This window comes from Pseudophryne corroboree, chromosome 1 (genome assembly GCF_028390025.1).
Source record: "Pseudophryne corroboree isolate aPseCor3 chromosome 1, aPseCor3.hap2, whole genome shotgun sequence".
NCBI classification, from domain to species: Eukaryota; Metazoa; Chordata; class Amphibia; order Anura; family Myobatrachidae; genus Pseudophryne; species Pseudophryne corroboree.
Window position 1 is genome coordinate 212,876,671 of NC_086444.1, and position 12,612 is coordinate 212,889,282.

General features: G+C 46.1%; 1 protein-coding gene across 6 annotated transcripts in view; it reads right to left on the reverse strand.

Annotated features, from left to right (window-relative positions):
- CHD1 (chromodomain helicase DNA binding protein 1) overlaps positions 1 to 12,612 on the reverse strand; it is a 290,764-nt gene that overhangs the window by 126,865 nt on the left and 151,287 nt on the right. For all 6 annotated transcript variants that reach the window (XM_063964069.1, XM_063964066.1, XM_063964068.1 and 3 more), the window contains one exon: positions 1,919 to 2,109. In XM_063964069.1, the coding sequence (XP_063820139.1) occupies positions 1,919 to 2,109 (191 nt within the window). The remainder of the gene's footprint in view (positions 1 to 1,918; positions 2,110 to 12,612) is intronic.

Below are 12,612 nucleotides of genomic sequence, written 5' to 3' on the forward strand. Positions count from 1 at the left end.
TCCAGTGCATTGTGGGATGAAACGCGTTGACGCAATCACTCACTGGTATACATCTACTGCACCACTAGCATCGGAAGACACGCCGTTGTAATTGAAATCACCCCACCACTGTGGTTTGCACTGGCAGCGATGAGCATCCGGCTGTTTACTAAACGGAATTGAGCACACATTAGCGCTGATACCTATTCGGGGCAGTGATAGCCTCCCCACCGGGACAAGAGAAACAGAGGCGCGATTGCAGTGGAAGGATCACCACACTTGTCCGGGGGTAACTATTTCAGCAGCCATGATACATTAATATTCTTTGTCTGAATCTAGCCGGGACGCCGGCAGACAGCACTGATTTTAACTGGGACATTGTCTAGTAATATCTTGTGGATATAGTGAGGTAACCCATTCAACTGGAAACTTTAATGTAACTAAAGCGCTATTTAGCTATAAGGATACTAAAGTAACACTTTATAGCATATTGCTACCTTGTAATAACATCAGGGAGCAATAAGGACCATTGATGAACTGTCTATGTCCCGCAAACCACCAGGGACATCTAATGAATAAGTCATGTGATTTATTATTTTCATGATTCTATTGTGTGATTTTTCTGTATTTTAAATGGAATGTGGTCAATTTACCTACAATCAAGATCCCAAATACTGACAAGGCCATAATATCAACATTTAAAATGTCGACAGATCAAAAAGTCGACATGAGTTTTTCACGATTTTTTCATTGAAACAGACTTGTTCATACTTTACCATCCCAGTGGACCTGATGGCGGAATATAATAGTGTGCCGAGCGCATTGAGGCACCGTGCCCGAAGTGCGCTCACCATGCGAGGGGAGGCGGTACACTTATACGTTGTCCATGTCGACCTATGTTGACATGCACACCAAAAAAACAATGAAAAACTCGTCGACTTTTTGACCTGTCGATATTTTAAATGTCGGTATTTTGACCTCGGTCAATTGTTGTCGGGATTTTGATTGTAGGTATTACATACTGATCCCTTTTAAATGTGTATGTCTAAAATAAATGTATATTTTATGACGTGGAAGTCTCCCAACGTTTACTGATAGGCACGCAGCCACTTTAATATACGTTCACTGTAAATCATAAGAAGTGCGGTGCTTTACTATAAAATGATGGAGCACCTTGCAATAAGGCAAAAGTGATAACTAAGTAGCTCGGGGAACAAAACATTGAAATTTTGGGTCCATGGCCAGGAAACTCCCCAGACCTTAATCCCTTTGAGATCTTGTGGTCAATCCTCAAGAGGCGGGTGGACAAACAAAAACCCACAACCTCCAAGCATTGATTAGGCAAGAATGGGCGGCCATCGGTCAGTATGTGGCCCAGAAGTTGACTGACGGCATGCCTGGTCGAATTGCAGAGGTCTTAAAAAAGAAGGGTTAACACTGCAAATATTGACTCTTTGCATTTCCAAAATGTAATTGTCAATAAAAGTCTATGACAAATATGAAATGTTTGTAATTTTACTTCAGTATACCATAGTAACATCTGACAAAAAGGTCTAAAAACACTGAAGCAGCAAACTTTGTGAAAACCAATACTTGTGTCATTGTCAAACCCTTTTGGCCATGGCTGTACTTGCACCTGCAGGACTCAATTAAGGAAAAAAATTCCTGAGGTTATAGTCCCATAATTATGAGTAGAGGAATAGCAAGAATGGATACTTGTGAAGAAGTTTAACTCCATGAAAGCAGATACTACAGTTTGGTTTTTTTAAATCCTCAAATTAATACAGATATTCAAGAATCAAAAGTGTGCATTTTTAAACGGTCATTACATTGGGAATTGACAATCACAAATGCACTCTTGGTGGCCATTACTTTACCCTTACTATTAAAAAATATTTGTGTGCAATAGGGCAGCTCTTCTGTTGGGAGAATAACTTACTTTTCTGGCATAATGAAATGAAGCAAAGACCATAGCTCTTTAAGAGAATTCTGCAAAGGAGTTCCCGTGATAAGAAGACGATGATTAGACTTGAAGTCAATCAGGGTCTTGTACAGAAGGGAATCGTCATTTTTCAACCGATGAGCTTCATCAACTCCTATGAATGCCCAGTTAACACCTCCTAAAAAAGACTAATGGAAAAATGAGTCAGCATTGAGTCATACAGATCTTGTCTATGTAAAACTATACAACTCTAAATCTAAACAACACATGCTAGCTTGTATACTGTACATTATTAAGTCCCAAACTTCAAGCATTAGGGCTACAGCCCTGGGGAGGCGTGGCAGGGCTAGATGGGGATTACTGCTAACAGTAAGGTCCCTCTAGGGACTGCAGCTGTAGACACAGTCCCTAGGGATGGTTTCTATCTTTGGTCTGAGGCCTGAGGGAAGTTTCTGCTTTACTCTTTATGCACATCCTCCCTGGTGGGCACTCACACTGTGCGAACATTTTACCAGCCCCGGCACGTACATTCTACAGTATCTGCTGCAAGGAACTAGTTTCAAAACACAGTATTTCTGCTGAGATAGGTTCCTCAGATTAACCTGGCTCTGCAGGCGGACTTTCAGAATTACTTAAAAAAATTTCCCAGTTGTGTTTTGCTATTGTTCTGTGGCTGTAATTTTCTGCTCACATCAGACAAGAAAGAAAAGGCAGAGATGGATGTTCCTAACAAAGTAACTGCCTTCCCCAACTGCCATATAGCTTGTGGGTGACATGCAGCCACTCAGAAGGGTTTCTCTCATCTGTGCAGGGGTTGATACTTCCGTGCAGAAATCTTTGAAAGTCCCAGCTACATTGTTCTTATAGCTTGGGATGAGTTAGGAGCCGATTCTTCATCCCATAAGTGGTGCTTATATCAGAGATGTCTTCAATTGGAGCAGTTCGCAAAGCACTAGACATCCTGGAAACTGAACTCTGGAGGTTAGCGATGCTATTCCGTTTAAGCTTAAGGTACATTGGCTGCTTGCGTTTACTACATCTACGGATCTGGAAGACCTGGTTACCACAGTGTAGATGAGGGAGATACAACAAGGTGGGAATCCCCTCCAATTTTGGAAGCCTCAATTTAGAGGGCATGTGGGCAAGCCATAATTCTTTAACGGAGAAAGGCTGAGGCCTTAAAATAGACCACCCTGTAAGAAAGACACGACTTGCGATGGACGGGAAAACCTGGGGTTGAAGCTTGGAGCTGAACACCAGATGACATTAACATGGTACGAATGACGGACCAGGAGAATCCCTTAGCTCTCTAGACAGAGGTCTCAAAAGCCACCCTGTCAAAGTGAGATAGCTCAGAAATGGATGGAAGTACAAGTCCTGAGATAGAAGATCCAGCCTGAGAGAAGACACAGCTGGGCGTCAATGAGAGAACCAGAGATCCGCATACTAAGCCCTTTACAGCCAATCTGGAGCCACGAGGATCACAGAGCCGCCTTTCCACTTTAATTTGTGGAGAGATCGCATAATCATTGAAATTGGAAGGAATATGTACATGAATGGGAAGGTCCATCAAAACACCACTGCCTCCACCAGAAGAGCTCACAGATCCCTGATGAGCGAGCAGCATCTTTGCAGTTTGCTGTGTCGAGACGCCATCATATCAATGTCCGGCAGGCCCCAGCAGGGAGCCAGGAGCTGAAAGACTTCTGGGTATAGTGCCCACTTGCTCAATTGAGCAACCTGGCGGATGAAAAAGTCAGCTTTCCAATTTTGGACTTCGGAAATGTAGACTGCTGACAGAGCTAGAAGAGGACACTGAGCATTGAAAAACGCAACTCACCTCCTTCATGGCTCCATGAGTGCCGCCCTGATGGTTATGTAGGTGACTGCTGTCATGTTGTCCGACTGAACCTTGACCGGCCGATGCTGGAGAAGGTGCTGTGCTAAGCAAAGAGCTCTGTAAACCGCTCTGAGCTCCAGAGTATTAATGGGTAGCCGGTTCTCCTAAGCCATCCACCGCCCCTGAAATGTCTGCTGACAAGTCATTGATACCGACTGCTGGACACTTATACCAACCCCATATCCAAACAAAACAAAAAAACAACATGTGTCAGTGGTTAGCAGGACCCAGTCCTGGATCCAAAAGGGGTGGACCTTGTCCAGGTGGAGCCACCACAAGAGCGAGTGACAGACCTCTCGAGAGATTGATAATTTGTGACTTGAGATGTAGATGGGATTTGTTCCACTGGGCCAGAATCTCCATATAGGACAGGAGTGAAACTGGGCATATGCTACCATGTCAAAGGCAGAGGCCAGAGAGTCCAGGACATCCATACAAGAATGGATTAGCACGCGACTGTTACTCAAGAATGTGTGAATCTTGGTCTGCAAGGAACAAAGTTTGTCCATGGGTAGGAACACCCACTAAACTCAGGAATCCAACAAGGCTCAAAAATGTAGCATCTCCTGAGACAAGGTGGATTTCGGGCAACTGATGATCCACCCCATGAGACTGAAATCCACTGTGAGGCAAATGTGATCCCTCAGCACATCCAGTGACTGAACCAGGAGTAGGTAGTCCAGATAAGGCAGTATTCTGACCCCACTGTGTTGTAGATGTGCTGAAAACAAGTGGAGCAGTGGAAAATCCAAATGACAAAGCCTGAAATTGGAAACATTCCTTCCGTACTGCAACCCTGAGGAAGCGCCGGTAACCGACTGATGGAAATACGCAAATAAGCTTCCTGTATATCTAGGGAGGCCATGAAGTCCCTGGTTCCAGAGCCAGAATGATGGAGCACAGAGATTCCACGAGGAACTTGGAAACCCGAAGGTACCTGTTGGAGCAACTTCAGGTTGAGGATGGGATGAAACAAACCATCCGGCTTCTGAACCAGGAAGAAATTGGTATAGAAGCCCGTGCCTCTCTGGGACAAGGGAACAGGGATGATGGCTCTGGATGCCAGAAGGGAACTGATGGACTTCCACAGTGTGTCTACTTTTCCTGGATATACTGGAAATCCTGTTGAAAAGTACTGGGCAGGAGGACGGTTCTAAACGGTTAGGGTGTATCCTTGAGAAACCACACCTCTGACCCAGGAGTCCATTGTGGTCACCATCCACACATCCAAGAAAAGTAGAAGCTACCCTGTCATCTGGCAGATTTGTCAGTCAGCTTAGTAGGACGACGTCTGGTGGACCAGATCTGCTTTCCTCTGGACCTGAATACCCTTGACCTTACCCTGCTGATTAAAGGAGCCAAAAGTAGAAGTTTGTGACCTGGGGGCTGCAGCAGAAGGAAGCAAATCAGTCTTGGATGCAGTTACCGTAGTCATTCTTGTCCAACTCTGGGGGGGGGGGGGAACTAACTTGCTAAAGGAAGAGCTTCAAGTGCCTTCTTAAAAGTCTGCAGTGGCACACTAGGTACAAAACCAGACGGTTCTCCTGGTTGCCATAGCAGAAATCAACACCTTAGAAGTTAGAATACCTGTGCCAATGGCTGCCTCGCTAAGATAGGAGCCTGCTTAATTAATGTGTTAAACCATAGCGCTGTACTGTGGACACCAGAATGGTCTTTAGCCATCCAAGCCGATGCAAGAACTGGACATGCAATAGCTCCTGCATTAGAGTAAATTGTCAAAGAAAAATTTAAACTTCCCATCCGTTGGTTCCTTAAGGGTAACCATATTAAGAAAGCAGATTTGACTAGTCAGGCAAAGTAAGCATCTACTGGAGGAGGGGATTCCCATTTGGTCTATCCACAGCTGGTTGCAGATAAAGAGCAGCAATGTGCTTGGAGACTAGGAAGCGCATGTTAGGATTAGCCCATGCCTCTGCTAGGAGGTCCTCAAACTGCATTGAGGAAAGTAACTCAGCAGCCACCTTCTTCTGACATTTAAGTCTGGGGCATCTGACTTAGATGTCTGGTCAGATTCCTTCATCAGGGCGTCAACATCCACTTGTTGCAGGGTATCCTCCGGGATAGAGGAGGTCTCTATATCCGTGGTAATGTAGACATGATCCTCGTGATCCAAGGACACCTCAAAATCTGAGTCATAACCAGACAGGGGCATAGAACTGTACCATCTGGAAGGCTTGTGCTTGGTTGAGCGGTTCCTGTCTAGCATCTGATGGAGAGATGCAGATACCAGCATGACTTAGTGAATGACTGGGCCCATTGTGGTTCTGTGGTAGCCAGCTGCAAATCACTAACTGCAGGTAGAATACTGGCAACCTTGCCCACGCCTGTAGATAGCCTAGCACAGGGGTAGGGCCTCAGTGTTGCGAGCTAATTAACTGCAACATTACCTGTGAAAATGTGGAAGACCATGCTGATTCTTGACTGGAAGCTGTGGCCGAAGGAAGCACTCACTGCAAAGCTGTGAAACACCGGACACAGAGAGCCTCATGGTCTGAAATCTGAGTAGAAAGTACTTCAGCACAGGTCTGGGCTGCAAAAATGCAGTCCCACTGTTAACCGGTGACCAGCTCCTCCTGTCTCCAAACAAAAACTGAAGACTCTGAGCTGTGGGTGGTGTATGAGGGGAGAGGAGTCCAGAGTATCCTGGGAGCTTAAAAGCTTTGATGTTCTGTGCCTGTCCTGGTCTACACCAAGGTTAACCCTGTGTAGACTATAGACCCTGAAGAAAAAATTAAAATAACTGGGGATACCAATGAACAAATTGGCATTCACTATATTGTGTAACAGGTAAAAAGTAGTACAGGTTGAGTCTCCCTTATCCAAAATGCTTGGGACCAGAGATATTTTGGATATGGGATTTTTCCGTATTTTGGAATAATTGCATATCATAATGAGATATCATGGTGATGGGACCTAAATCTAAGCACAGAATGCATTTATGTTTCATATACACCTTATACACACAGCCTGAAGGTTATTTTAGCCAATATTTTTTATAACTTTGTGCATTAAACAAAGTGTTTGTACATTCACACAATTCATTTATGTTTCATGGGGGTCATTCCGAGTTGTTCGCTCAGTAAAAATCTTCGCATCGCAGCGATTTTCCGCTTAATGCGCATGCGCAATGTCCGCACTGCGACTGCGCCAAGTAAATTTGCTATGCACTTAGGAATTTTACTCACGGCATTTTCATCGTTCTGGCGATCGTAATGTGATTGACAGGAAATGGGTGTTACTGGGCGGAAACAGGCCGTTTTATGGGCGTGTGGGGAAAAACGCTACCGTTTCCGGGAAAAAACGCAGGAGTGGCTAGAGAAACGGGGGAGTGTCTGGGCGAACGCTGGGTGTGTTTGTGACGTCAAACCAGGAACGACAAGCACTGAACTGATCGCAGATGCCGAGTAAGTCTGAAGCTACTCAGAAACTGCTACGAGGTGTGTAATCGCAATATTGCGAATACATCGTTCGCAATTTTAAGATGCTAAGATTCACTCCCAGTAGGCGGCGGCTTAGCATGAGCAAATCTGCTAAAATTCACTTGCGAGCGAACAACTCGGAATGACCCCCCATATACACCTTATACACACAGCCTGAAGGACATTTAATACAATATTTTTAATAACTTTGTGTATTAAACAAAGTTTGTGTACATTGAGCCATCAAAAAACAAAGGCTTCACTATCTCACTCACACTCAAAAAAGTCCGTAATTCGGAATATTCCGTATTTCGGAATATTTGGATATGGGATACTCAACCTGTATTTCAATACAGTGGATAAAAAAAAAAAAAAAGAAGAACAAACTTCAAGCGGAATACAGGCTTAACACATTCGAAATAAGGAGACAGTGTAGACAAAAAAAAAAAAAAGTACTCCTATACACAAAGTTCATGCACAACGAACATTCAATACGATGAACAAATGCGCAGAAAATACTCAACAATCCAACACCTACAAGGGAGGAAGGAGCTGTATGTATAACCTGACCACAACAATGAGTTATACAGGGAGCAGAAGAACGGTACTGCTCTCTGGAGAGTTGATGTGGCAGGCAATGTGGTTAAAATGGCCACCCAGTTTCTCTAGAGGGGGAAGAAAGAGGAGAATACCCTGCGGAGGACTGCCTGTATGAATGAACGCACCAAGGAGTGAGGGAGTAGCGAACAGAGAAAGCCTAGCTCACACTTCTGGCATGGATCCCTGGACAATGGCAACCAAAAAAAGTTGTGCCCTGTTGTCTAAAATAAGATTTTAAACCTACCGGTAAATCTTTTTCTCCTAGTCTGTAGAGGATGCTGGGGACTCCGTAAGGACCATGGGGTATAGACGGGCTCCGCAGGAGACACGGGCACCTGTAAAGAACTTTTAGTATGGGTGTGCACTGGCTCCTTCCTCTATGCCCCTCCTCCATACCTCAGTTAGAGAACTGTGCCCAGAGGAGAAGGACAATACGAGGAAAGGATTTTGTTAATCTAAGGGCAAGATTCATACCAGCCCACACCAATCATACCATATAACCTGGAATACCCAAAACCAGTTAACAGTATGAACAAACAGCAGCATCGGTCCAAGACCGAACTGTAACATAACCCTTATGTAAGCAATAACTATATACAAGTCTTGAAGATTTTCCGCACTGGGACGGGCGCCCAGCATCCTCTACGGACTAGGAGAAAAAGATTTACCGGTAGGTTTAAAATCTTATTTTCTCTTATGTCCTAGAGGATGCTGGGGACTCCGTAAGGACCATGGGGTTTATACCAAAGCTCCCAATCGGGCGGGAGAGTGCGGATGACTCTGTAGCACCGACTGAGCAAATGCTAGGTCCTCATCAGCCAGGGTATCAAACTTGTAGAATTTTGCAAAAGTGTTTGAACCCGACCAAGTCGCCGCTCGGGAAAGCTGTAATGCCGAAAAGCCTCGGGCAGCCGCCCAAGAAGAGCCCACCTTCCTAGTGGAATGGGCCTTTACTGAATGTGGTAACGGCAATCCAGCCGTAACATAAGCCTGCTGAATCGTGTTACAGATCCAGCGAGCAATAGTCTGCTTTGAAGCAGGCGCGCCAATCTTGTTGGCCGCATACAGGACAAACAGAGCCTCTGTTTTCCTAATTCTAGCCGTCCTGGCTACATAAATCTTTAAGGCCCTGACTACATCTGGGGACATGGAATCCTCCAAGTCACTCGTAGCCACAGGCACCACGATAGGTTGGGTTCATATGAAATGAAGACACCACCTTAGGTAAAAAGAGAGACGCGCCTCAATTCTGCTCTATCCACATGAAAAATCAAGTAGGGGCTCTTGTGAGACAATGCCGCCAATTCAGACACCCGCCTTGCCGAAGCTAAGGCCAATAACATGACCACCTTCCAGGTGAGAAATTTCAACTCTACCGGTTTAAGGGGTTCAAACCAGTGTGACTTAAGGAACTGTAACACTACGTTCAGGTCCCATGGCGCCACTGGGGCCACAAAAGGAGGCTGGATGAGTAGCACTCCCTTCACAAAAGTCTGGACTTCTGGAAGACAAGCCAATCCCTTCTGAAAGAATATCGATAAACCGAAACCTTAATAGAGCCTAACTTCAGGCCCATATCCACTCCTGTCTGTAGAAAGTGGAGAAAACGGCCCAGGTGGAAATCTTCCGTAGGAGCATTCTTGGCTTCACACCAAGATACATACTTCCTCCAGATACGGTGATAATGTTTCACAGTCACCTCCTTCCTAGCCTTTATTAGAGTAGGTATGACCTCCTCCGGAATACCCTTTTCAGCTAGGATCCGGCGTTCAACCGCCATGCCGTCAAACGTAACCGCGGTAAGTCTTGGAATGTGCAGGGTCCCCGCTGTAACAGGTCCTCCCTTAGCGGAAGAGGCCAAGGATCTTCTGCGAGCATCTCCTGAAGATCTGAGTACCAGGCCCTTCGAGGCCAGTCTGGAACAATGAATATTGTCTGTACTCTTTTCCGTCTTATGATCCTCAACACCTTTGTGATGAGAGGCAGAGAAGGAAACGCATAGACCGACTGGAACACCCATGGAGTTACCAGAGCGTCTACTGCCATTGCCTGAGGGTCCCGGGACCTGGCACAGTACCTCCGAAACTTCTTGTTGAGGCGTGACGCCATCATGTCTATTTGAGGAACTCCCCAGAGACCCGTTATCTCTGCAAAGACTTCTTGATGAAGTCCCCACTCTCCTGGATGGAGATAGTGTCTGCTGAGGAAGTCTGCTTCCCAGTTGTCCACTCCCGGAATGAAGACAGCTGACAGAACGCTTACGTGATTTTCCGCCCAGCGAAGTATCCTGGTGGCTTCCGCCATCGCGACTCTGCTCCTTGTCCCGCCTTGGCGGTTCACATGAGCCACGGCTGTGACATTGTCTGATTGAATCAGAACCGGTAGGTTGCGAAGAAGACCCTCCGCTTGTCGAAGGCCGTTGTATATGGCCCCTAATTCCAGCACGTTGATATGCAGACAGGACTCCTGGCTTGGGTGTAGTATGGCTGACCGGCGGTCTCCAGAGGAACTGAGGAAAGGATGCTTGTGGAGGCACTGTGAACTATTGCTGAAAAACCTTTTGCGGTGGTGCCAGGCTATTTCAGCCCAGGACCACACCAGCTTATTTATAAGCTAGCCCACCGCAATACAGGGAAATGGTGGGAGCTTCTTTCTGCTATCTTTAAAGCACAAGTAACCTTAAAGGATATACCATTCCACATTGCACTTTACTAAAATTGTATTTGTGTTTTTTAATTGTATCAATAAACCTGTCTGTTTGCACTTTTAAACCTGTTGTATTCAAGTCATTAGCCCTTGCATGGGCCACCCCATTAATTTGTGGGGGGTATATTATACCATTTATTTTACCATTTCTGTCACTGTGATTATCACTTTATATTGCATAGGCCTATGCTAGGGCCTTCAACACATCCATATGTATTTGTAGATGGGACCCGGACCCCTTGTCCAGAAGGTCCCATTGAAACGTCCTCGCATGGAACCTGCCGAAGGGAATGGCCTCGTAGGCTGCCACCATTTTTCCCAGAACCCGAGTGCATTGATGAACTGACACTCTTTTTGGCTTTAGCAGGTCTCTGACCATGTTCTGGAGGTCCTGGGCTTTTTCCAACGGGAGAAAAACCTTCTTTCGTTCCGTGTCTAGTATCATGCCTAGGAACGATAGTCGAGTTGTTGGAACCAACTCTGACTTTGGCAGATTGAGAATCCAACCGTGTTGCTGCAGCACTCTCAGAGAGAGTAACACGTTCTTCAGTAATTGATCTTTTGATCTCGCCTTTATCAGATCGTCCAAGTATGGGATAATTGTGACTCTTTGCTTGCGCAGGATCACCATCATTTCCGCCATTATCTTGGTGAAAATCCTATGGGCCGTTGAAAGCCCAAACGGCAACGTCTGAAACTGGAAATGACAATCCTGTACCGCGAATCTCAGGTACTCCTGATGAGCGGGATATATGGGGACATGAAGGTAAGCATCCTTTATGTCCAGTGACACCATAAAATCCCCCCCTTCCAGGCTGGCTATTACAGCTCGGAGTGATTCCATCTTGAACTTGAAACGTTTCAAGTACAGATTCAGGGATTTTAGATTTAAAATGGGCCTGACCGAACCATCCGGCTTCGGGACCACAAAGAGGGTCGAATAGTACCCTTTTCCCTGTTGGCTCAGGGGAACCCCGATAATCACTTGCTGTTGACACAGCGTTTGAATTGCAGCTAACACTACTTCCCGCTCTGGGGTAGAAGCTGGTAAGGCCGACTTGAAAAATCGGCGTGGGGACACCTCTTCGAATTCTAGCTTGTAGCCTTGGGAAACTATCTCCATCGCCCAAGGATCTACGTCTGACCGAACCCAGACCTGGCTGAAGAGTCGAAGGCGTGCCCCCACCGGTGCGGACTCCCGCAGGGGAGCCCCAGCGTCATGCGGTGGATTTTGTAGAAGCTGGGGAGGACTTCCGTTCCTGGGAACCCGCCGCAGCAGGTATTCTTTTCCCTCTACCCTTACCTCTGGCAAGGAAGGAGGAGCCCCGACCTCTTCTAGGCTTTTGCGACCAAAAGGACTGCATCTGATTCTGTGGAGTTTTCTTTTGCTGTTGGGGAACAAAAGGTAAAATGGTAGATTTACCTGCGGTAGCTGTGGAATCCAGGTCCGCAAACCCCTCCCCAAACAACACATCACCCTTATAGGGTAAAACCTCCATATGCTTTTTTGAATCTGCATCACCCGTCCATTGGCGGGTCCATAAGGATCGTCTCGCTGAAATAGCCATGGCATTGGCTCTGGAACCCAACAATCCAATGTCTCTTTGAGCGTCTCTCATATACAAGACTGCTTCTTTAATATGTGCTAAAGTTAGCAAAATAGTATCCCTATCTAGGGTATCAAGGTCAGATGACAGGGTATCTGTCCAAGCTGCAACTGCACTACATACCCATGCCGACGCAATTGCCGGTCTATGTAAAGCACCAGTATATGTATAAATAGACTTTAATGTAGTCTCTTGCCTGCGGTCCGCAGGGTCCTTGAGGGCCGCCGTATCTGGAGACGGCAGCGCCACCTTCTTGGACAGGCGTGTTAGAGCCTTGTCCACTATGGGAGAGGATTCCCAACGTGCCCTGTCCTGTGTAGGGAAAGGGTACGCCATAAGAACCCTTTTGGGAATCTGCAGTCTCTTATCTGGAGATACCAAGCTTTTTCCAATAACTCATTAAGTTCATGAGATGGAGGAAAGTTTACCACAGGTTTC